Source organism: Vicugna pacos, chromosome 9 (assembly GCF_048564905.1).
Source record: "Vicugna pacos chromosome 9, VicPac4, whole genome shotgun sequence".
Classification (NCBI taxonomy): domain Eukaryota; kingdom Metazoa; phylum Chordata; class Mammalia; order Artiodactyla; family Camelidae; genus Vicugna; species Vicugna pacos.
The window spans coordinates 36108265-36135796 of record NC_132995.1 but is presented as its reverse complement, the minus strand read 5'-3'; the positions used below and the strand labels follow the sequence as shown (position 1 = coordinate 36135796).

At 36.5% G+C, this 27532-nt stretch overlaps 1 protein-coding gene across 1 annotated transcript in view; it reads left to right on the top strand.

Moving 5' to 3' along the window:
* CDH8 (cadherin 8) overlaps positions 1-26466 on the top strand; it is a 312089-nt gene extending 285623 nt beyond the window's left edge. Inside the window, exons 11-12 of the mRNA XM_006211078.4 lie at positions 22772-23023; positions 24436-26466. Of these exons, the coding sequence (XP_006211140.1) occupies positions 22772-23023; positions 24436-24929 (746 nt within the window). The 3' untranslated portion in view covers positions 24930-26466. The remainder of the gene's footprint in view (positions 1-22771; positions 23024-24435) is intronic.
* The last annotated feature ends 1066 nt before the right edge of the window (positions 26467-27532 follow it).

Here is a 27532-nt window from a genome sequence, read left to right as displayed (position 1 = left end):
AGACGGTGGCGGACCCGAGGTAGGTAGGTGGAAGGTTACACAGCAGGAATAGCTACTGATCTGAGCATATTAAGGCGCGTGGACCAGAATTAAAGGAACCAGATGAGGGGCATTTACAAAGTAATACTTGAACACAAACCAACTGCTGATGTTTTAAATAAGGACTTTGGAATGAGAAAGTGGATTTTCAGTATCTCTTTGGCTTTATTTTCGCAGGCAAAATCAAATGAATAATTGAGGCAATCAGTACTGGGAACGGTGCCTTGTACAGAGTAGGTGACTAATAAATTTGGAAAATGATTAATTCAGGCAAAAAAAATCCTGCTATCATGAAAATGGAGTAAGAAGAATGGAAGCATTCTTGCATAAATAGTGATCATTATTAGAATAATTGTCTAAACATTCAGATTGTTTTTGTTTATAGATGTGGCTTTACTTTGGTTTTAAGAAATCAGATTCACTGACCTAGAAATATCCCAACATGAATAAGGCTTTTTTCTTCAGTTATGTATGAGTGAAGGCTGGCAACTTCACATTTAATTATTTTCCCCAAAGGAGATAGATAACCTGGGTGGTTGAGAACCTTCATTTTTCATTCCACAAACATTAAGGCTTTCCTATAGTCTCCGTGCTAGATTCTTCAGATATAAAGTCATGGAAAACACAACCTCTGCCCTCAAAGGAATTGACCATTTACCTCTGATGAACACAGTAGTAATCCATTAAGTTAGTCTCATTCTCAGGTGAGAGAGCAAGTTCTGCTTTGATTCAGAGCCACTGACTCTGCCCTAAAAGTCAACAATCCTCCTCCAAGGGCAGTATGTGTGAAGTGAGGCAAACTCAGCACCGAGGGAAGAGAAAACCCAAAAAAGGCAGTGATGATGATGATGATAATTTAAAAATTGACATCATTATTATGTGTCTGGTCTGCGTTAAGCACTTTGTCTACTCTATATCGTGACATCCTCACTATTAGCCTGAGAAGTAAATATTATTGTCCCCATTTCATATAAAAGGAAACTGAATTTCAGTGTTTTAAAGTCTTAGAGCAACTCTGTAGAAGTAAACATAAAATCCCTTCTTTATCTCTTTGATTTCTTCTCCTTTTACTCCAGCCTTGATCCACTTCTCTGCAGGTACCGCCCTGCCCCGCCCTGCCCCGCCCTGCCCCGCCCTGCCCCGCCCTGCCCCCGGGCGGGCACAACAGCTCCCTTCCTGTTGAACTCATTGAACTCATCATAGGCATCCTCCCCTCAGGGCCTCTGAACTTAACTATTCCCTCTCTTGACACTCTCCTTTCCCCACACCACACCAAATATCTGAAGGACGGACTCATTCACCATCTGCCTCAAATCTGCTCAAATGTCACAAGAGAGTCAGGCCTTCCCTGAGCATGTTTTTCTCTCCTGTCCTCCTCAGTTCCCCTAACCTGCTTTATTTTTCTCCATAGCAATTTTCCCCTTTCTCTGATACCTCACAGGCCAAGCTCTCACACCCAGTTCTTCTGCAATCCAAACTAAGTTGGACGTAAGTTGTAGTTTTTTTTTTTCTCCAGATAGTTTCCTATAGAGAAAACAAATTCTTTGCTTTCAAATTCTCTCTGCTGTCAATTCAAAACATTGTATTGACTAAGGACCTACTAAAGCAAAAGAAACCACTCTGAGTATGTAAAACAGGAAATTTAATGCAAGGCAGTGGTTACAAAGATAATGGAAGATGCTGAGAAACCAAATGGGGCACAGGGAGGCAACCTAAAGAAGTTTTTACCGCCCCTAAGCAAAGAGAGAAAAGGGAAGATGCAGAATTACTGGAGCCGATAATCGGTCTGGAGTTTGCTAGAAAAGTCAGAATCACAAGAGGCCAAATGACAGGAGGTGGGGGCTGAAGCCACTGAGGAAGTTCAGCTGCTACAGAAATGCCCCCTGAGGTAGAGAAGAAGGGAGATGAATAACGTAACTTTTCCTTTTCTCCAGTCCTCTATCTCTGGCTAGTGTGTCCCATTAGCTGCATCCAGCAAATGCTGGATGACACAGGAGCTGTTAGGTCAGCACCTCCCACAGTGCAGAGCCGAGCACTGGACCATCAGGAGACGGACCTGCGTGCCAGCAGTCAAATAATTAGCGCAGTCTCAGTGATGCGTTAGGCTCTGGGGTGGCTTTACGGCCCCTTGATAGAGACCCTCAATGCTACCTGGCTTCCTTCTTACACAGCACATGCACAAAATATAGTTAATGAGGAGGAATGGTACAGCTCAAGTGGTAGACTGCATGCTTAGCATGCATGAGGTCCCAGATTCAATCCCCAGTACCTCCATCAAATAAATCATTAAGTGAACCTAATTACCCCCCAATATAGTTAGTGAAATACGTGTGTGATCTCTACATTTGTTATGATTGTTGTTTACCTATGCCTCCCACTAGATTATAAACTCCATGAAAGCATCTGAACCTTTTTATTACCGTATCTATGGCTAGTCTATAGAAAAACTTTTGCCGAGTTCTTCTCAACACCTGGTGAACGGCTGAATGAGAGCGCGTAACTGGAGCTTCAGCAACAGAGTGATTTCTACGCACTCTATCATCGCATTGTGACAATTATTTCCTTACTGCTTTTAGTTCTATTTCCTAACCTAGTCTTCTAACCCAGGAAAGACAAGAAGGTATAACTGATCTCAAGTTTTGAAGAAAGTATGACTGCCTAATATCCCAGTATCATCACTCATGCCATATCTGTTAAACCCCATGTATTTGTGGGAAAGTGAGAGAGAAAGACAATAAAAAAAGAAGCCATCTCTGCTGAACACCATGGGTGGTGAGCTAATTCTGGAGGGAAGGTATTCTCAAAGAGCTCTTTGTTCTGTGTTCCACTTTCTAGAATTACCAAATACAGGGCCTGCCTTTTCTCACAGCTGATGAGAATGATTAAAATAATGCCTTTTAGAGGGAAATTGCAGCTGAGCAGCAAGAAGCTCAAATGGATTTCAGAATCTTTCCATCTATAAGGCCCTTAATGGGAGGACAGTGAGAAATCTGGGACGGTGAACTCTACAAAGGTAACAGTGAACACAACAAACGAGGAAATGAGTATCTAGTCCCAGCACCTCTAGATGAGTACTTAATGATACTCCAGTGTCCTTAATACTTTTAGAGAGCCCAGATAATGTACTTGTAAGGGCCTCTTTTATATGCTTGTCAGACAATCCTTGATTGTGACTGGTTAGAATATGCCAGGGTGCTGGGAATTCAAATGTATACTTCAATGACTACTATGAGCATGACACTGTATTTGGGGAATCTACATATATTGTGTCATCAAATTCTCATTTAAAAGTATAAATGCCTCCTTCTAAAGGTCCATGAATTAAATCATGCCTACCATTTACTGACTTTAGAGTTCGTACTGTGCTATAGTTTTCACATGTATAGTACTACCTCTAATCTTTCTAATACTTTCCCAGGTTGTGTCTTATTCCGGCATTATTCAGTTACAGAATAGAGATCCGAGGAGGTAGGACGTCTTGCCCAAGTCCACAAAGCTACTTAAAAGCAAAGATGGAATTAGAAAATGACTATTAGGTTATTATTCTTTTTAACATTTCCTATGGAAAATGTCAGAAGTATATAAAAGTAGACAAAACATCGTATTGAACTCCACATACCCGTATCTGAAATTTCAAAAATTGCCAGCTTTTGCCAATCTTATTTCATGTACTTCCTCACCACGTTCCCCAGCTTAACACTTCTCTGAAGCAAGTCCCAGATATGGTATCATTCATCTATCAATATTTTAGTATATTCTATCTAGGCACTTTTTTAATGGAACAACTTTGTGTAGATATAGATGAAACAGTTTAATGTAGAACTAGTTATTACTGGGAAATGTTAAAACCTACCACTCACCTTCACTTTGAATTGCCACTGGCAAACCATCCTTTTCAGTCTGTACACGGATGGTCAATCATTGTTCCAAAATTTAAACAGGATCATTCCAGGTGTTCCACTGGCTTATTGGACAGGAACAAGAATTTACAAGTGCTGTGTTTTTTTTTTCAAAAATGTCTTCGCCTTTAATATAAGGGATATGGGGCAGGGAGAAGAGTAATTGAGGAAAAACACCATGACTGTCATAAACTGGAGGATGTAACTGGATACATAGTAAGAAGAATTTTTTTAAAAACTGGAAAACATTCAATTGCATAAAACATGGTAACAAAAGTAACACAAGAATTTAAAGCATTACTTCCGTATACTGCTGTGGGTATTGAGATCTTGGCAAATGAGTGCTTAAACGTAAGAATGCAGAGCAATTAGCAGAAAATCCACATATTACATCTCTTGGGAATCTTTTTGGACCAGTTTCATTTCTCCTTAGATTTTTAATATTTTCTATCTCAAATTAAAAAAAATAAAATTACTATTTTTCCTAATAAACTCGCATTGCTTCTGATCACTAAAAATTAATGAGCTGTTAAATGTCCACAGAAATTGTTTTTAGTCTTAAATGGCTTCTTATAAAAGGAAAATGTTGTAACTCTTCAGAAGATTGGCTCAGATTTCACTTTCCACACACACAAAAGATTGAATAAGCTCTTTTCCGTTATAGAAAGGCAAGTTAAACAGCAGGATCTACTTACTGAGTAGTGTGAATATCTATTTTTCAAAATGTGGACTATCTTCAGAAGCTTATCCTTCTTTACTTGGAGAGATTATTTTTCAGAGACTCAATGAAGGTTTCTAGCTTTTGCAAAGCATTATACATACTGTTTGGATCATCCAGATTACCATATGTGACTTTCCTAATTTTAGGAGCCAAATTTTGTCAGCTGTCAATCCATGCACAGTATTGCTCAAAGGAACATTCAGTGCTTTGGCCTGAAGGTCATGATGCTGGATTTGCAACTACTCTTCCAATCTTTAAAGGGTACACAGCTCTCCCATATGAATACCAACATAAATGTGACAATATTATTTTTACTTTTCAAAGTTGTAAATAGCTTTCTGAGAAATAAATTACATTTCATAAAACTCACTTATTTCATGGTATAATTTAATGGTATTTAGTAAATTTACAATGTTGTGCCAGCATCACCACCACAAACATTTTAGAATAATTCTATCAACTCAAAATAATGACTATATGTGCTGATACTGAGGCTAAAATTTCATCTCAACTACATTTCTAGAGCCAATTAAACTTCTAATCTGCCAGGATTGGGGGTTATTTTCATTTATTTACTGATATGTGTTGCCACTTTGTAATTTGTATACTGTAGCATCTGAATGTGGGATCATCTTTAAAAAAGAAAAAGAAAAAAAACAGCCCTAGAAAGACTGAGGGACCCGAAAAGATATACCTAAGAGCTGAGCTGGAGATTTTTAGGGACAAAAATTTTGCATCCAATGAGCTGAAGCTGGAGGTTGCCAATGGGATAGTGAAGAACACATGAAAAATCCCAGTAAGTAAGCATACTAGCCCTTTGTATCTCCTTCTCGTAAGGCATCAGTGACAGGTTGTAGCTATCTTACATGCAAGATCACACCCTTTTCTTTGATTTGTGGATTCTCTGGGACAGGTCATGGGGAGGACAGAATTAGGTATAGGAGATTTCTGACTGAAACAGGAAGCAAGATAGAGAGAGAAGACAATTTATAACCTACTTTTGGAAGGCTGCCTTCCGAGCCTGACGTAAAACCAAGCCTCGGGAAGGCAGATGTTTTTAATTAAATATTAGGAGATTTGAAAAGTCATTTTTATTGATGTATAATTGACCTAACATAAACACTCTTTTTAAGTGCAGAGGTCCAAAAGTTAGACAGATGTATACAGCCATGTCACTACCATCACATTTTCATCACCTCACACAGTTCCCTCATCTCTCTTTACAGACAATCCCTTGCACACATGTGGCACTAGGCAATAAAGGAACTTTAATCTTTCTTCTAGGTTCTTAAGGTGGAAGTTTAGATCACTGATTTTAAGCTTTTCTTTGTGTCTAATATAAGCACTTAACGCTCCAGTTTTCTCTTACTTAGTTCTTTAGCTCCATCCCGCAAATTTTAATGGGTCGTGTTTACATTCTCATTCAGTTCCAAATATATCCTAGTTTTCTTTGTGACTTCTTTTTTGGCCCACAGATTCATTTTATTTCTAGCTATTTGGTGATCTAATGCATGTATTTTTGTTACTGCATTCTAATTTAATTATTTTGTATCAGGGAACATGTCTGTATATTTCAATTCTTTTGCACTGAGACTTCGTTATAGCCCAGAATATAGTCTCTCTTGGTGAATATTCCCTGTACATTTGAAAATAATATTTTTTACTGTTGTTGGATAGAGTTTTCCATAACAATTAAATGGAATCAGTCAATAGACTGTAACTATCAGGTTCCAATATTCTGTGGCCTTACCGGTTCCTCATTTTTGTTCTATCGATGACTGAGAGAAGAGTGTTGAAATCTCTGAGTATTGTGAAATTGTTATTGCTCCTTGCAATTTCATCACTTTTCATTTTATGGATTTTGAAGTTATATTATTTGATCATACATATTTAGGAATATTATATCTACTTGTTGAATTGATATTTTCATTATTAAGAAATAGTCCTCCATATCACTGATAGTTTTATTGGTCTAAGTTTTACTTTTTTATACCTAATATAACTGCTGTACTTTCCTTGTAATATTCATATGGCCACCCCAACTCTCTTATATAAGAATTTTCATTATATATATATTTTTTCATTTCTTTTCTCCATCTTTTTACTTGTAAACACCTGTGTGTCTATAACTTTAAAATTCAGATGAGGTTGGATTTTTTTTTTTTTTTTGGTTAGCACATCATTCAGTCTTTTAATCCAGTCTTACAATGTCTGCCTTTTTACTTTGAGGATTTAATCTTTTTAACTTTTAAAAATTTACTTTTTTTTTTTTTAAATTTTGTTGTGGGGGGTAGGTAATCGGGCTTACTTTTTTATTTTTCACTGGAGGTACTGGGGATTGAACCCAGGACCTCTTGCATGCTAGGCATGTACACTCTACCACTGAACTATATCCTCCCCACTAGTCTATGTAATTTTAATGTAATATTTGCCAATATTAGGTTTAATTCTACCATCGTATAACAATCTGTATTTATTGGTTCACTTGTTTCATTCTCTCTTTCCCTTAAAATTCCTTCTTTAGGGTTATGGACTATTTTTGAGCTCCATTTTATGTCCTCTGTTGATCTATTAAAAATAGATTTATTATTGATATGATTGCTACTATGATTTTAGTCATTCATCTAAGATTTACAATATTTGTCTTTATCAAAGTCTATCTTCAAGTAATAGTAGACTACTTCACATGTATGATTAAAAACTGACAAAACCATATTTCTGTCTTCTCCTGAGTCATCCTTTGTGCTACCATTATCTTACATTTTATTTTACATGTTATAAAGCCACAATCTGTAGTTATTTTTGACTTAGTCTACTTTCATTTAAAGAAATTAAAAAAAAATTTTTTTTAGTTATCCACATTTTACCATTTTTGTTATTCACATCTTACCACATTTTTTCAGTCAGTCACATTTTGTCATTTCTGGCACTTTTTGTTTCTGTGTCTAGATTTATGTTTCTAAGTGGAATAATTCTGCTTCAAGCTGAGTAAGTTCCTTTAACATACCATGCAGTGCAAGTCTCCTGGTGAAAAAAATTCTCATTTTAACCATTCTTCCTTTATTTTTCTCTGCCTCGCTCTCTTTTCCTTCTGGGTCTTTGATTATACCTATATTACACCACTTGATATTGTCCCACTGGTCACCGAAAGTTGCTTTTTTTTGGTGGAGGAGGCAGCCTTTTTTATGTTTCTGCTGTAGTTTGGATAGTGGCTGTTGCAGTGCCAAGTTCACAGATCTTTGTTTCTCTAATACATAATTTGCTGTTAAGCCTAGGAACCAAAACTGATTTTAGATCTTACATTTTTAAGCTATGTAATATCCTTGTATGCATTTTTAAAAAATATATTCTTCTATTTCTCTTATTTTTATGTTTTTTCTTTAAATACTTGAACATACTTATAATAGCTTTTATAATTTTTGAGTGGTTTGTCAGCAACTCTGTCATTTTTATGTTGGTTGCTATGAACTGATATTTTTTCTCTTATCAGTCGTATATTTCTGTTTCTTTACATGTCTTGTAATTTTGTTGGGGTGCTGGACTCCGTGGCTAATTATTGTTAGGTCTCCAGATTCTGATAGTTCTCATTATATCTTGAGTTTTGTTTGGCAGATATTTATTGAATTTCAGACTAACATGATTTGTTTGAGGCTTAGTTAAAATAAACAAACCAACCAACCTAGAGTATACTAGAGTAGCCACTGTCATATAATTAGTTTATCCCTATTCTTACGAGTACCCTTTCTGATTTGTCCACTGAGTGACTTATGTATTTAGTGATGTCTCTCCACTCTGAATAGTTAGCAGTCAAACATTTCCAAGCCTCGTGGTGGCTACGGTAGTTGTTTGGTTAACAGCTCCACAGTAAGTGTTCTGTCTCCAGGTCTTTGGGGTCTCAGTCTATGCATATGTACCTTGATTTTCAACCTAAGGATCAAAAAGGACCTCACCCATATTTTTCAAGCTCTTTTTCTGCATAAAGTCCTCCTCTCTGGAACTTGCTCCTGAAAATTCCAGCCATCCCTGTCTCTTAAGCTCAGCAAGACAGTCATCCTCTGCTTGGGTGTTGGGAGTTTTCAAATTACACTGAATGGTACTTTTTAAATATTAAAATGAGATGAGTCTTTTCATTGAAACTTACTGACAGAGTAGTATAATGTGCCCAAAATGTCTTGCAAGGACAATAAACAATCCAATGAGTGATGTTAAGTATTCCTTGACAAGAAAGAGTAAATTTGTTGTATGAATGAATTATACTTGTCCTAGTTGTTTAATAGGATGTTCAGTGCAACAACAACAGCAGCAAAATAGCACTGTAAGGGTAGAGCCATGAATCAAATAAATATTCAAAATAAATATCATTCAGTTTGGAAGAGGGCATGTTGTATACTCTTGTTAGAACAATCTTGATTCATAGTTGGAGAAAGAAGAATTGACATCAACCAGATCATTTTAAGGAAAGAAGTGAGCCCTCTACTTATGAGTGCAATGCACCCTAAAGTGACATAAATAAAGTTGCCTAGATAATTCTCAGATGTTCCCCTTAATTGTTGGAATATTTGTGTTTGCAGTTAGTAGAGACACATATACCTGAAAATTCTGTAAGGTAGGAAGAAGAGGCCTTAAGAGAAAAATAAAGAAATAGAAATCTATCAAATGATACCAATGATCTTGAGCAAAAAGGTTTAAGCTTTAAGATAAAGGAAAAATACTACGCAATTTAACATCACCTACTGGGTACCCAAGCTTATACTAGACACTGGGGATGTAAAGAAATGTAGACAGTTCATCTTGTAGGCTTCTCTCGAGGAGTCATCGTCTATGAAGAATTTCTGAACCTAGTTCAGAACTGCAGCACTTTCCTAGCAGTTCTGAGCTCTTTCTTTGATGACATTCGCATGTGTGAGTTCACATGGGCTTGCCTTTGATTAAGATACTGTTTTTAAACCAAGATCTAGATTTCTAAAACCATACACTGATTTAGGCGGAATATTTCCTTGGAAACCACTTCATATTGCATCTGGATACCGTAAGATCCTCTTTAACATTCTGGAAACCTTTTCTCAATGTGTATCTTGCAGAGTCTTACTCTACACTTCCTAACACATATTTTCCTAGTTTTTCACTTTGTATTTCACTTTCTAGTTTAGTTTGTATTTCATCTTTGAAGCTTTCAAATAGAAATTCATTGTGAAGTATGAATATATGAAATCCAAAGATTGCAACTCTTTGCTTTATTTCAAAGCTAAAGTAACTGATAACCTTACATGTATTAATAACAAGTATTATTAAACACTTTGCATATGACAGACCCTGAAAATACACTTTAGGTAGAAAGACACATTTACTCCTCAAAGACTTCTGGACCCTCAGTTCCTTAATTAGTAATTTGGGCACAATCAGAGTACCTGCTGTGAGCTTGGGGAAGTTACTTAAAAATGCAAGTATGTAAGTAATGAAATTGGGATGCAAACACAATTAGGAATGATTCCAGAGCCTGAACATTATCTAATATGATATTCAGAAGCAGTCTGAAATACACATCCTAAAGAAATTACACCTAGTATAACCTATTCAGGAATTAGAATGTCTAAAAGGGAACAAGACACTTAAACTTCTCTTTATTTGCTAAGCATATCTCTCGTAACTCCAAAATGTGCAGAATCCCGTTTTAGGGATCTTTGTATCAGTGCCCAGTGCCAGGAAATACCACACATTCATTGTCAATGGTGGACGGTAAGCTTGGAAAATCAAGTATCATCTTAAGAATATTTTAAAAAGACTCATCAAAAAATCCCTTTTATTTTAGAAGAAAGTATTAAAATGAAATCAAGCATGACTTCAAAATGTATGCAGATTTCTCTATAGTGTATAACAATAGGGAATTTTATCAGATTACATTTTCAATAAAAAGAGTTTGAATGAGTTTGATGTGATTTCTATTTGAATCATAAGGGTGACCTACACAGGTATCTTCTTCTTCGATCATTTTATTTCTGCTCTCTCCATCTGTATTTTAACCTGTTAATATGTGGGTGAATTTGAGGAAAAGCAGATCAGTTTGACCTTTAATGTAAAGTCATTTTTGTATGATCAAAACAGTACTATTTCCAAAACTATAAAGAATGTGGATTTTAAGATTCAGAAGCACGTGCCATTCTCAGCAACCTGGGAGGAATGATAATGGGACCACTGCTTGAATGATAATTTTATCTACATAACTGCCTTCCATCCTCTTGCCTTCACTGTATGTTAAGACTTCTGCCCAAAGATATATGTTTAGCCAAGCTGCTTCAATGTAACATATTAAACTTTAAAATGATTCAAGGACAAACACTGGACTTCAGCTCACTGTAGGATGCCACATTTTCTTCAGTCATTTCCCTTATTTTTTTAGCAGCTTTTTACCACTAAACCAGAGAGAAGGAATTATGCAGGAAAATTGCTATCAGCCGCTACCCCCGCTGGATTACAGAACCCCGAGCATAATAGTTTCCCCAGTGGCGCCTCTGAGGGCTTGGGCCAAGCCATTAACCACTGCTAACGCCCAAGGGAAGAAGCAGAATAGAATAGAATGGCTCTCAGGCATCCCAGAAGATTTTTATGCAAACAAAATTTATTTGAAATGCAGATGTCCAGGGCCTAGCCTCAGAAATTCTTCCTCAGTTGATTCAGAGTAAAATCCAAGAATATGCATTTTTAACTTGCTCAGATATTTGTATCTGAATTACTGCCTGAATTTTTAAGTTGGCTTCTGTTTATGGGAATATTTGCTCAGACACAGGTGATCATCAAAAAGCCTTGAAAATTAGAGTGCCACGGTCTATCAAATATATCAGAGCCTAGCATGTAATGGGCACTTGCTAAAATTCATGTAATAATAAACATAACAGTGAGGATGATTCTCGCACTGCATTCTATGTATGTAACGTTGGATACATTTTGGACTTCTCAAGGTACCAGTTTGCCTTCTGAGTCTCTTGTTACACACTGACTTACTCATATTCACTGATGACTATTATGTATTTATTCAACAAGCTAATTAAAACTATTATATTTACTTTATAATCAAATCTCCATTACATCTCTGGATGAGATATTCCAGAGTCCTTAGGAGTTTGTTCCTGTTGTCTCCATTATAAAGGAAGCAGTAACTTTTCAGCTGATTACAGGATGACAGAATTTCCCTACATTGAAAAGGAAGAGGTGAGGCTAGTGGATAAAAGGGGAGGGATGCACAGAATCATGTGGCAGGAAAGAGAATGTGAGAAATGGGACCAAGAAAGAGATTTTGGGAAATGGAGAATAGGCGTTAATTATGATTAGTATCATTACTGAAAGGTTGAATTTGTGGTACTGAACGTCCAGGTGGACATACGCAGTAGGTAAGTGGAAAAGGCACGGGGCTAAGATTTTAGGGAAAAAAAATTTGTCTGGTATCTGAAATAAGATAAGTGAATCAGATTCAAACAGATCTTAAAGAGGTTAGGGAAAAAAGGCTGAGGACAGAATGCTATGGATCAGAAACATGGGAGTCGTAGGGAGAAAAAGGGATGCCATTCTCTGTATTTCCCCTGCTTAACAAACCAGTCCTGTTCTCTAAAGTCAACCCACATGCCACTCTGTCCTTAAAGCCTCTCTCATCTGTATCTAACAAAATGATGATTTCCAGGGGTACCTGACCTCCTTCGAATCAAAGCAGGTTATTTAGAATACAAACTACTTTTCGTACTTCTTTTCTTTTATATCCTCAGCTCTCCATTCATTATGTTTAATGATTTCAGTATCTTATACACAACGTATGCTTCACTTTAACTGCTGTTTTAAAACAATCTTACTTCCTGGTCCAACTACCCTATATATCAAGTATGTTAATGACCACAAATCTATCAACTCCAGTGTAAAATTAATCTCTCTGTTTCTTAAATACTTGGAGATGTCTATTCAGTCAATAGAGATGTGATGAAAAAAGTCACTCTCCTGACAAAGCTAGCTTTCCAATGTCCAGATTTTTCACCACTATTAGGTTGTTGTCTGAAATGTTCACAACTCCACTAAGGGCCTTGGTATTGCTTTGTTTTATTTTTGTTTGTTTTTCCCTAAGTAGCTGTGTATTTAAAAAAAATCAATGCATTTTTCAGTTTTGCACAAATCCATATAGATAGAAATATTATTTTCCAGATCTATCGATATTTGTAAAAACTTTAAAGTTTTCCATTCAAACAAAATAGAAATTGGCCCTTGGTATAGTTTTCATTTTTGCGGGTTAGTTAATGCAGGTATTTCTCAGATAAAATGAAGGTAATATTAATCTTCATTTCTCATTCCCTGGTGCCTGGAGTGAGATAAATCTGCCTCTCCTTTGAGCGCTAAAGGATCTGCATAAGGTACGTGGAGCATTGTGAGTCAGAGCAAATGTGCAAATTAAGTGCAGGAGAAAAATAATCAAACTCAGAAGACCTTGGGCAGTGTGATTATATCTAACATGGAGCTTGGACTTTGCTCTGCTCGAGTTCCTCTCCGGCACCAAAACTGATTACTTCTTGATAATTAATTCAAGGTTATGTTATGCAATACTACGTTATGTTGACTCTCAAGATATGGGACTTAGATCTATAGAGCGTTGCACTGAAAACCTTTTGATGTCTCCACAGTTCTATATTCTTGCTTACCAATAGCCTCAACCACTTAATTTTTACTTTGTCTCTGATAAAGGTGGCGTGGCATGGAAACACCTCCCGCCACACACTTTTGCTTTTTCATCTTATCTGTGACTGTTAATATAACCCTCTTAGAGCCCATACACCCTTGCTTTCTGAGGTGATCTTTGTTAAGATGACAGAGAAAATGTAGGAACATGTTGGACTTGCTTGTAGCTCTTAACTGTCAGCTGAGGGACCTTGAGTAAGTCATTTTATCTTTCAAAAAACATGTGTCTCATATGTAAAATGGCCATAAGAATGCCTGCTTTGCCTCTGGAAATAATATTTAATCAGATTTACCAACTGTATTAGTTTCCCAGGGCGGTCATAACAAATTACCACAAACTGGGAAGCTTGAGATAACAGAAACTTATTCTCTCACAGTCTGGAGGCCAGAAGTCTGAAATCAAGGTGTTGGCAGGGCTACACTCCCTCTAGACACTCTGGAAGAAAACTCATTCTTCGCCTTGTGCAGCTTCTATTGGCTGTAGGCGTTCTGTGGCTGTGGCCACATCATGCCAGCATCTGCCTCTGTGGTCACATTCTAGCTTCGTCTCTGTGTCAAATCTCCCTCTGACTTTACTCTTATGAAGACTCGTTACTGGACTTTCTTACAAAGATACATACGATTGGACTTAGGGTCCACCAGCTAATCCCAGATGAATGCTTCATCTCAAGATTTTTAACTTGATTACATCTACAAAGACCCTTTTCCAAGTAAAGTAACATTCACAGGTTTCAAGAAGGACATGGACGTGTCTTTTTGGAAGTCATCATTCAGACCACTACACTGAACGCTATCTTCATATGATCTCAGAAAATATTTCTTTTTATATTTACCATTTAAGAAAACTATATGTAGCCTAAAAGAATTTAAAGAATTTTAGAAGCCGCTTAAGTTTCACAGATTACTTAATGAGTCCTAACTTTTGTAAAGTGAAAATCATAGCCCATCCTCTGTACCCTTCCTCTGCAAAATGCCAACCATGAAGATATTTATAGAATTGTAGTGCTGCATGGTTATAGTGGAATGAGTCTTTGTTTTCTCTTAAAAAATTGCTTATTTATTCTATGTGTACTTGTAAAATGTTGAATAAACATTAATTTTGGTATTAGTCTAGGGACTTCTAAAGGAAAAGTGATGGTTTTTCTAAAGCCAAACTCAAACTTGGTCAATATTTTACAGTTAGGTAGATATACATACCTTATCATTAAATATTAGGAAATTTGGTAATGAGTCACCATTCATATAAACGTTGAGATTATTGACATTAGGTCGCATGCTGCACTATCTAATAAGGAAAAAAGATAAAAGAATGACAAATGATCTAATTAGGTGGCTCAGAACATCCAGCTGCATGTTGCAGATTTAGTACGTTGGTATACTTCCAGTGAATTAGGTAGGAAATTATAACGGTACTGGAGATACAAAGGAGACTGGCTTCACAGAGTCTTAGTTTTTGTTTGTTACAGCCTGATTGTTTCCAACAAGACTTAGTATTTAGAGGAAAAATACAAAAATGAAGTGTAGGTGTCATGATCTTTGCTTCTTACTCCAAGATATTAGAAACTGTATATACATGCATCCAGTACGCTGAAATCTCATGGATTGGGTATCTTTATTGCTTTGGTAGGTTTTTAGAAATAAATAACAGACACCACACAATGAAAGAACTTAATTAAGTCTCTTGTCCATACCTACTGAGCAGAGTGCCATTTTCCCTTTGTTTTGGCCCTTTTGCCATTTTCATCCCATTTGACTCAACCAAGAAAATCTGAATTAAATTTGCAAGTCAAATGACAAGAGATATTTCTCAAAAAGGCATAATATCTACTGATCTTCTCTTCATCTATTCTTTTGTCATAAATATTTGTCTGGCAAGTGCCTTCGTTAACTCTGGCTCCTTTTCTTGCTTCCATCTGACAGGATAAACAAAAGCCGTAGCTCTGTGATTTCAAACAAATAGGACCTAGACCAAAGTAAAATTTCTGCATCAGGGCAACGACAACAGATGAAACACTGAAACAAATAGAGAATTTAGATTCACTTGCTTTATTCTACCCGAAAACAACACCACATAATGTGGAAAGAACATGGCATATTTAAATAGTAACAGCAAAAATAATGGTGACTATTGTTTTATTAAAACACAAAGAAAATAAATGGAAGGAACGAAAGAACTTATGACTGTGGGAAAAATCACACAAAGTTGAAGAATTATTCAGGCAGGCAGTCTGTCTCTTTGGCTAGGCTTTTTGTTTTTTCATGGGGTATCCATATAGAGTTAACACATGACTATAGTGCTATCTTAGTGCGCTGAGGCTGCTATAATGCAATATTTCAGACTGGTTGCCTTCAACAACACAAATTTATTTCTCACAGTTCTCAAGCTTAGGAAGTCCAAGATCAAAGTGTAGGCAAGACATGCTTCATTTTGAAAACTTTTTTTGACTGCCTGTAGGTGGCCACCATCTGGCTGTGTGCTCACGTGACCTCTTTGTGCAGCCGCAGGTGGAGAAAGAGTGAGCTCTCTGGTGTCTCTGTATTCCACAGACGGCAATTCTACAGGATCAGGGAACCACCCTTATAAACTCATTTAACCTTAATTACTTCCTTAGGAGGCTCCCTTGGCAAATATAGCTACCCTCGGGGTGAGGACTGCAACATATGAATTTGGGGCCTACACAAACATTCAGTCTATAATAAATACTTATTGACTAATTTACTAAAGGAAACTTGTCTTATAAGAATTAATTAATATTGTGTAAAAGACAGTCCTTTGATTTCTGATTCCAAGACTATCAATAATCAAGAATCAAAGAGAAAGATACCTCCTAGGCTAACCATAGGAGATACTTATTTAGACTGTGAGCCCCTCTCTGAATGTAGGACAAGTCATCCAATTTCAGCTCAGTGAAAGAGAACTCTGGTGTGTACCCCTATTAATGATGGTATTTCAGATATTTTAGAGCAATTTTTCTTCCTCTCTGAGTGTTCTCTATTTGAATGTATGCATCCTCAGTTTATTGCTCATGTTACATGATATAAGGCATGTCTAGAGAAAGACTTGGAAACCATCAATATTTCTCTTAAACTTCCATATAAGACCCCAGGCTATACATGTACCCTTTCCAATAGCCTGAAATTGAACTTTCTCACTAACTTATTTGGAACCACATATACTCCCCTATGACAAAATAACATGAATGGAAATAAATATGAGCCCTGCAAAATATGGCTAATGATTACTTAGTTATTCATTTATTCAGCAAATATTTGCTGAGTATTCGTTATGCATCTTCAGTTGGTTATTTGTTACTTGGAAGTTCCCTAGCTGGTTTCTGTGTCCCCAGTGTCGATCATATCCCCATTATGATACCACTTCTTTGCAAGAAATGTTTTAATGAAAATAAAAAGGTTTATGGAAGATTACATAACTAATTTATCTAGGGAAATTGGGGGCAACTAGTAAAGGAAGTTATCCCCGAAGAAGTGATATTTAAGCACAAACAAAAATAATTCATAAATATTAATAACTCAAATGAAAGCTAAGGAGATGTGGAGAGACTATCACACAGAAGAAAGAGCAAATGTGAAAACCCTGAAAACAGAAGTCCCCTGACTCGGAAAAGACCAGGACTACTAGAACACAGAAAGCAGAGCGGGGAGACATGAAATCATTCCAATTAAAAGTAGGTTAAACAATGTGACGAGTGTTGTTATGAGAATCTTTGTCCTGTGCCAAGTCCTGCGCTAGAGACTGGGAACAGAGTAAGGCTAGTCTCCCTCGAGGGGCTTAGAATCTAGTGAGACAATGCACATATTTTATTGAACATTATCTATTTGTCTCTATAATGTTGGAACTACTGCATAAAATAGTCTAAGAATTTAATTTTAAGATGGCCACCTTTGTTACAGCCTCTAAAAATTTCCAGTAAAATTCCAACAAATGCTCTGGAAAAACAGAACAACAAAAACTAAAGATATGAGTAACTATTTTTATTCAGAATTAATCTGTTGTCAGAATCTGAAAGAAATTTCACACATAATGGCATAACTGTAATGTGCTACCTGAAACCAAGCAAACCTATGCACCTACTGTTTACCTGGTCCCTTCTTTACTATTTATTTGGTATATACCTTGTGTTACTCAGCCAAGAAGTAAGGAATCCAACTATACCACTATTTTAGGAATATTGTCACTCAAAGTATGCCTGGTACTATAAGTCCATTTTAACTCCCCTTCCTGATCTTTCCTTCAACAGTGATAAACAGAGATAAACAGAGATAAACTGGTGGGGAGTATGAAGCAAGGTTCTGAAGATGGAAGTCACTCATCAACTTGGTGTAAGGCTCATAAGCAAAACATTCCAAGGGGGGTTGGAAAACGAGAACATCCCTAACTGAGAGAAATAATAGGGAAGACACATATCTGCATAGGTGAGAGTATCAGAGAACTAGGTGATAAGGGTAAGATGTATTTCTATCTCAGTGCAACACAACTGCACTAGGTGGGCAGCGATTGGCCATTATACATCCAACTGGATATTAGTCTACCCTAGAGAACCTCAAATGCTTTTGGTCTACCCTCTTCTTAAATGGATCCTGACACATCTTTCTATCTGTCTTGAAACTCTGTTGTTATATACTCAGCTTTAAGAGATTTGATTTTTAAAAAAACTCACAAGACATGTGTCTATGAGATTTCAATGATCATTTCATCTTTGTGTTTCATTTTTTAGAAAATGTCTGTGTTTTCTCTAATAAATCATTATCAAGGTATCACCTTCTGTTTGCTATGCTCAAAAAAATGCAATAAATATAACAAGTAAGAGAAGAAACCATAAAGGTAGAACAGTTTAAGTTGCAGAGACAACAAGATGGTATAACATGGAAATGCATGCAAAGGACTGAAACGAAGGTTTTAAAATACTGCAATAATACAACTGAAGCCAGCTAAGTTACTGTCCTTGATGTGACTGTCTTTTCCCTTTGCATCATTGTCAAACAAATAAGAAGAAAGAAAAAAAATTTAAAATGAGAGTGCATGTAAACAAATAAACAGTTACAAAAAGTATCTTCAAATAAACACCACTGATCATCTTACTTAACTTGAAAGCCAAAAGTTGTTCTTTTAATATCAAGAGTAAGATACAGGTGTCTACAATAACTGCTTTTTAAAATAATTTAATTTTTATTTTGTAATGGAGGTACTGGGGATTGAACCCAGGACCTCATGCATGCTAAGCATATTCTCTGCCACTGAGCTATACCCACCCCTCCCCTCTGCCTACCGTAAATTCTTATGCTCAGAATTGTATTTGAGTTTCTTGTTAGTAAGATAAGAAAAAAATTAATACAGGTATTTAAAGCTATAAGTATCCCTTCAAGAACCTCTATAGCTGTATCCCTTACATTTTGATTGGCTGCAATTTCATTTACATTGTCTCACAACAGTTTCTGATTTTCCTTTTGATCTCTTCATTGAATCTTTGGTTACTGAGGAATGCACTGTTTAATTTCCACATATTTTTTTCCCCCAATTTTTTCTATTATTGATATCTAATTCTGTTCCATTATGGTCAGATACTGCACTTTGTATTATTTATATCCTTACGGAGGTTTATTTTATCGCCTAGCCTAATGCCTGCATTGCAGAATGTTCCATGTGTACTTGACAAGAATATTTATTCTCCTGTTTTTGGATGGAGTATTCTACAGATATGTTAGGTACAGTGGCTACTTACTGTTGTTCAAATCTTCTATTTCTTGACTTATTTCCATTTAGTTTTTTTTTTAATCCATTACTGAAAGTAGGATATTGAAATACCAAACTATTACTTTTGAATTTCTAGATATTACATGCTCAACAATGTATTACGTATGCACTGTTTTACACCACTGCTTTATAAAAGTTAAGAAAATAAAAGAAAAACTATGCATTTATACTGTCTTTTATAACTACATAATTACTTTTCCTGATGCTCTTTGTTTTTAATGTAGAGTTGAATTACCATCTGGGGTTATATGCTTTCAGTCTGAAGAACTTTCTTTACTGTTTCTTTCAAGGCATGTCTGCTGGTGACAAATTCCCTCAGTTTTTTGTTTACCTGGGAATGTCTCTATTTCATTTTTTTCTTGAAAGATAGCTTTGCTGAATATATGACTCTTGGTTGAAAGTTTTTGCTTTGAGCACTTTGAATGCGCCATCCCTCTTCCTTCTGGTGTCCATTGTTTCTATAAAAATTCAGTTGTTAATCTTATTAGGGTTCCCTTGGAAACGATGACTCAATTTTCACTTGCTTTCAGGATATTCTTCTTGTCTCTGACTCTCAGCATTTTTTACTATATGTCTCTTTGTGACTTTCTTTGTGTTTACCTTCTTGACGTTTGTTGAACATTCTGAATGTGTAGACTAGTGTTTTCAAAAAGTTTTGAGGTTTTCAGCCATAATTTTTCTTTTCTTGTCTCCTAGTATTTTCATTGCAGGTATGTTGGTGCACTTAATGGTGTCCCACATTTTTTATGAGGCTCTATTCATTTTTTTTCTTTTTTTTCCCTCTCTATTCTTCAGCTTGCGTATTTTCTATTGATCTGTCTCCAAGTTCACTAATGTTTTTGCCAATTCAAATTTACAGTTTAGCTATTGTAAATTTTCATTTTAGTTATTGTACTTTTCAACTCCATATTTTCCAATGCATTCTTTAAAAAAAAAATTTCTGTCTCTTTATTGATAGTCTCTATTTTATGTGACATTGTCATCATACTTTCCTTTCCTTCTGTATGGTTTACTGCAGTTCATTGAACACATTTATAATGACTCTTTAGAAGTCTTACTTTAATCTGACATCTGTTTGCTCTCATGGACACTTTCTTTTTCCTGCCTCTTTTTTTTTTTTTCCGCCTAGTTTATGGTCATGCTTTCTTATTTCTCTGTATTTATTGTAATAATTGTTTGTTGAAAACTGGACATTTTTAGAGACTAACAAATCTTGACCCTCCACTTAAGGCTTGTTATTTCTAATTTGCTTGTTTATTTGTTTAATGACTGGCTAGACTGACTGCATTGAGATTAAAACTTTAATAAAATGAAAAGGTGTCATATGTTTCAAAGAAGGAAGCCAGAATTTTGTTAAAGATAACTGGCAACGTGTAGATTAAAAAATGTATTTCAAATACATGAATTCAAAGTGTGTGGAACTGCTAATATTCAATGTTTTTATGGGTAAACTAATGACAATTCAAGTTGGCCTAATAAAATAACTCAACTAAATAATTAATAATTGCAAGCACCAATCAAAATATGGTAAAAAATAATAATAGGCAAATAGGGAATTGACTTTGCCTGGAGGTAAGAGGTAAATTTCAGCAAAAATGACTCATAGACTTCCTTTACTCAGTCAATTATTTTCTTTATATAGAAGAGGAGCAACATATGCAGGTGCCAAGAGTGGTGAAAAATAGGAGTTTGGTGTTAGACCCACCAGTGCCTTTCTAAGTAATAAAGGAGACAGCTTTGTTCTGCAATGAGTAATATTCTTGTTGCAGTTCCTAAATTATCATTATAGATTGTTTTAAAGAAAGAATGTGTATGCAAAGATAGTTTCTCATATAAATAGCGTTAACCACAAAAAGATAAAAGCCTCATTGTAATTTTATTAATTGCATCTTGAAGAACAATTCCCATCTTCTGTTTTGAACTATGGTATATGAAATCATCCACAAATGTTCCTTGTACTAATGAACTGCACTCAAACTTGTCACACAGTTTCTGGAAATATAACACAGCTATATATTCTGTATCTGTTTTGAGATAATGTTCTCCTGCTTTTAACTTAGTGATACTTCCTTCTATGTTATGGGAATAAAGACTACTAGATCATTTGGAATATCACTGCTTACCTCCATTAGAAATCTCTTTTCATTCTTCAAATTACTAAATAATGAGGCACCACCAGAAGAAATTTAGGAAAAAAAATTGTTAACTCAAAGTTTTTGTTTGTCTGTTTCACTGCTTACTAGCAAGGCATTGTAGGTCCACTTATATCTTAAACAAAGCAAAGCCAAATATAATTTATATATCTGTTTTAGGGAATGTCTGCCACTTTTTTGAATTCTGCTATAATACTGTATGGTACAGAAGATTTAACACATTTACTTAAAATCATTTGAGTGGAATATCTAAGCATTTGAGTATTCTGGAAACAACAGGACACTGATGACCAGGAATTGGACAGCAGTGGTGTGGAGTGCCTGCTCTAATATGCAACCATGAGGCAGCCAAGTGTTCTGGGGTCTGCAAATTTGCCAGTATTTGAAAAAATCCCAACTGAAATAATCATTTTTCCCAAATTATAATGCACATATTAACCAAAGATATGTTTAGTTGCTTTTGGCTAAAATATCAGTGTGAAATTATCAGTGTTACTATGTTGAGCAGACATGTCTTTCATTAATCAAAATGAGAAAATAGATATATAATTTATATATATACACATACATACATATACAAATACATACATATATATATACACACGTGTACACACACACATATGTGACTATAGTTCATGAGATAGGGATGAATGACAACAGAAAGTTCATTTTGGGGGTGAAATTTTGAAATCACAGGGCTAACATGGGACTAATCACTTCTCACTGACCAGTTCTACTTTGAACTGAAGCATGCGCTGAAGTATTGCTTGAATGCCCTTAAGTGTTGCTCCAGAACCAATATGCATTTCCATACAACTAATTAATACATGAAAAATGAATCACTTGCTGTGAATTCTCATTTAATTCTTATTTGTGTAACCACTATAAGTCTTCTCTACAGAATTTAAAAATAGGTGGCATATCTCCTCCAATTGACAGTAAATGGAACTTTTGTTATATCTTAGTATAAATGCTCTAGAGCATGAATAACTTTTTCTAGGTACCGGTGGGAGTCAAAATGAATTGTTTTGCATGCTATATTTTCTAACACTCTATCTTTTAACACAAAGCTTGTCAAACATGACTTTCAAATGTGGTGAAATTCTACCCAGTCAATCTTGTATTATCAGGATAAATGAGAAAATTAAACTTATTTATGGGGATGTGGGGTAATGTGTGTCTAAAAGGACACCTGAAGATTATTTTTGTAAAAGAAGTCCTTTGCATTTACAAGGGGATGGTAAAACGCCATTAGCCTACCCTGAGGCCCTATTCATTAAACCCTTTAGGGTGTGGATGTTTTGGTCCATATGCCAGTTGGGAAAGTGGGAAGAGGGGAGGCGGAGAGAGCTCGAGCGGTTCAGCGGAGTTGGGACTGTCCTGAGGTTTGCAGAGGATTTATGAACTAGAAAAGCAAGTGTTGTTCGGGCAGCTGTTTTGAAATGATGCCAACTATTGTAATTTTCATTTTTTCCAGATAATTCCCTCAGCATTTTGGCAAAGCATAATGGATTCAACCGCCAGAAGCAAGAAGTCTATCTGTTACCAATTGTAATCAGTGATAGTGGGAATCCTCCTCTGAGCAGCACCAGCACCCTGACCATCCGGGTCTGCGGCTGCAGCAGTGACGGTGTTGTCCAGTCCTGTAATGTTGAAGCCTATGTACTTCCGATTGGACTCAGTATGGGCGCCTTAATTGCCATATTAGCATGCATCATTTTGCTGTTAGGTATGTATTTTCCTCATAGCCTAATGGTTACCCTTTCTCTGGTTCATAAATGACTGTAAATAAGGAGGAAACCCTAACCCAGCCAGGTATCAGCATTCTTTGGAGAAGTAACTCTTTTGCACTTCTCCAAGCTTTGAGGTCATTAAGAGGAAGGGAAGAAGAAGAAGAAAAAGAAGAAAAAAAAAAGGATTGTGATAGTCATGTCCAATTGGAGAGAATAGATTCAGTGCTTTTTTTTTCAATCCTATCACCAGTGAAAAGATAGACTAAACATAATGGTAGAAGTGGGGATGGACCTTTATGTGGTTACAACAGCAACTTATTATATAAGAAAGTATCCAGATTGTCTGATAGACACCAGTTTACTTCAACAGGGCGCTGTCATGTGTCTAAAATATTCTTTTATCTGAACAATATATAGATCAGGTTGCTAAGTCCATTCAATCACAAAATTTGGTGAGATAAAAAGGAAACAAGCAAAAAATATAGTTTTAAAATTGCATTGTTTCTCAAATATTTTTCCTGATATTAAAATCAAATTACAATAAAGATTGCAAATTAAGGAAAGGTTTTTGTAACATTTTCACTAAAAAGATCCAGTTATAAAAATGAGATTAGACAGTAGGAAGATATAGAAGAGGAGAGTCACATTTTATCCTGCCCTTAGATAAAGGTTTTATCAGCTACTACCTTCCAGGTTACATCTGTCCTGCTCCCCCAGCACCCTGGATTGAACATCATTTCCTGCCATGTTTTCCACCACTAGCCCAAGTTTGGTTTGGCTGATCTGGCTACTTCTTTATGTGTTCCTCTCCCTTTCCCCACTTTTAGGCCTACCTTACCAGATAGAGGAGTTCTAGTCTTCATACAAGACAAGAAGTTTCACATGCAAAGTTGACATTCATCTTAATATATCACTTCATCTGTGAATGAACATTATTTGATTGGAAAGAGTCTTGAAGAACTGATAAAAAACACAAAATATACTAGATATGATCTGTTCAGCTCCTTTTTCTTTACAGAACAGGGGCATGGAGGCAAAAAATATTGAATGACCTGCCCAAGATACACAGCAAGTTAGTTATGCTATCTGTGCTGTTTTCCATTTTGTGCCATTCACTCTAGAGCTCCTGAAAGTGTTCAATGCAGCTTTCTTCACGAATAGATTGCAAGCTTGTTCTTTTAACCCAGCTTCATCACCGTTTAATAAAAAGAAGCAACCTAGTGATATCCACTCAAAATTCAATGCTCATCCTTCAGAAAGGTGTTTAACTTAATTCCCAAGTGAATGTTATTAAAGCTATATGCTCCTAAGTTTTTAAATAATGCCCCTCTCTCTTAACATACACGATGTATTGCTTGCGAAATTATATGCGAGGCTAGCTAATTGTCACTTCGCGTTTTTCCTACAGTCATCGTCGTGCTGTTTGTAACTCTGCGGCGACATAAAAATGAGCCATTAATTATCAAAGATGACGAAGACGTGCGAGAAAACATCATTCGCTACGATGATGAAGGAGGAGGGGAAGAAGACACGGAGGCTTTTGACATTGCAACTTTACAAAACCCAGATGGAATTAATGGATTTTTACCCCGTAAAGATATTAAGCCAGATTTGCAGTTTATGCCAAGGCAAGGGCTGGCTCCAGTGCCGAACGGCGTTGATGTCGACGAATTTATTAACGTGCGGCTACACGAGGCAGATAACGACCCCACCGCCCCGCCGTATGACTCCATTCAGATTTACGGCTACGAAGGCCGAGGGTCCGTGGCTGGCTCCCTCAGCTCCTTGGAGTCCACCACCTCAGACTCAGACCAGAATTTTGACTACCTCAGTGACTGGGGTCCCCGCTTTAAGAGACTGGGCGAACTCTACTCTGTTGGCGAAAGTGACAAAGAAACTTGACAGCGGATGATAAATAAATCAGTGGGAACTGAGCATTCTGTAATATTCTAGGGTCACTCCCCTTAGATACAACCAACGTGGCTATTTGTTTTAGAGGCAAGTTTAGCACCGATCATCTATAAACTCAACTACATTTTAATGTCGAACCAAAAAAGTTAATAATAAAAAGTAAAAAGTATATGTTAGGAGGTTATAAATCTTGTGGAGTGTGAATTACAGTATGTGGAGTGTCTAGAAGTCTTTGGATATTTGATATTTACCTGACCACCACAGACAAAGATTGGGATCCTGGCTAATCCTTAGAGAAATGGTTTGAAAAGAGGAAAAAAAATCAAATTTAAAAGGTGCTTTCTTAGAAAAATGGACCTGCAAGAAATGTGCTGCTGATAAGTGTCTTCTGCAAGGATTTTTATAAATGCGAATGGTTTTTTTCCCCTTCACCAGTAAGGATCCCGCCACAAATGAAAAAGCAATACTTGGTCTGCTGTACATTCTGACTTTCTGGAGTTTTGGGAGGCCTCCTAGATTATATGGTACGGTGACCACACATTGTACATAACTGTTGGCCCCACTCATCAGAGACTAAATAGCATCTTTAAATATTGTGTCGAGCCTTAAAATATTCACATTGTTCATAATCCATTCCAGGGTGGGGACTGCCAACTCAGTGGTGGGAGGAGAGAAATCCCATTCAAACAGGCTTGTGTTCTGGAAGCAGGATTACTCATTCCCTCCACTTCATCTTCCTCCACAAGGACACAAAGATAAACTGTATCACACAGCGGACTACATAAGAGACAGATGGTTTTATTGCTAGCGCGTGAATTTATTTGTTTAATCCTCGAAATAAATATTTTATTGATGTCCATTAATGCTTTTATTTATTAAGGTTGATAATCTATAGATTAAGGGACTATATGAAGAAAAAACTAAATTATATCCATTAATAATCCTTTAGATCGTTTTATATAAATACATATACAATGAATGTTTAATACATGTACATTTTGATGAGATGAGTATGGCAGGCAATATTATCAAAAGGGAAGCTAATAGTCTCCTTAGAGTAGAAAGTGTTATTGTGACTGTGATGGCAGGAACAGCATTTTCCCAGAGAAACTTTTGGACTGTTTTCTATTTTGTTCGTAATCCTAGTATTTGGTGTTTTTACTACAAGCACAAACATCTGAAAGTATATCAACTCATGTGAATATTTAAACTCTAGACTTTTCGATACCTACGTAATGCCCTGCCCAATAAACACGCTTCAAGTTGCCCCCCCCACCCCCGTTTTAGAGCAGAAACTGGTTTGTACATAATTTTACTGCTTCTGTTTTTAGCCTTTCTCTCCCCGATCTTCATGGTGATGCACAGAATGTCTTATAGACTCCAAATGAGAACAGCACTAGAAGATGTGAGCATATTCGATTTTTACTGCACACCTGCCATTTAGAGGTAGAATATGTAAGACAAGACTCAAGTACTACATGCAGATCATTTTAATTTTCTACTTTGCTTTAAGGCAATATTGTTTATTTACTCCATGTATTGTATTCAGAGAAACTCCTGTATTGTTTCCTACTTTGTGAAATATATTTTTATAAATACCTTTGTTGTCATCACTTTCTTTTTTCCCCAATCAGATGAAGACCTATTAACGGAGTCATCACCTCTTACAAGAATTCTAAAACGTTCAACTAAATCATCCCAAGAGTCACTTTTATTTGTAAGAGTCTTTATTATAAAGAACCAGAGGGGGACAGTATAGCTCAAGTGGTAGAGTGCATGCTTAGCATACACAAGGTCCTGGGTTCAATCCCCAGCACCTCCTCTAAAAATAATACAAATAAGTAAATCTAATTACCACCCCTCAAAAAAAAAAATAAAGAACCAGAGATGAGAAATGGCTGAACCATGATCGCATAGCAAGATACTGACGGAGACATGAAGGGAACATGGTGGACTAACAGCTAGTCCCGCTGCATCAGCTGGGTCCTCCAGGAAGCAAACGCTAACGCAGAGTTACAAGTGAAAGATAAGAAAAGGAGGAAACAGGACGGAGGAGGGAAAGCTTTCAGACAGGGATGCAGATGTTAAAACTTGTAAAAGTAAAGAGATTAGGAAGGAGGATTTGGTAGACAGCCTTAGACGGCAACGCAGACCTGACAATCCTTTGCCAGACAATTAGAGGGTCCTACGGAAAGAAAGCCTATTAGAGGAGTCTCTTACTGTGCAAAACTAGTCAGGCCCCAGTTCCCCTGGCACCTCAGCCATTGGCTTGGGGCTACCTGAGAAAATCATGGCTTTGGCTAGAAAACTGAAGGCACCGGCTTTTGGAGGCTGACTCCACTGTGATTTAAAACAAATGTTTGAATATGATACTTGGAATTTATAGCTATTCAGTGCCCATAGACTTGGTTGATCCCACGTTGAGTGTCCCTTGCCTGAGACTAGTTCCTCCTGTAAGCTTATCACTACGGCTACGGAACACTTGTCTCTGAGGTCAACATGATGGCCCAAAGTGACTTGAAAATACAGTGGCTAAAACAAATACTTGGTGAAGGCAGACTATTAATAGTAGTTGTTGTAGTAATCAACAGTAA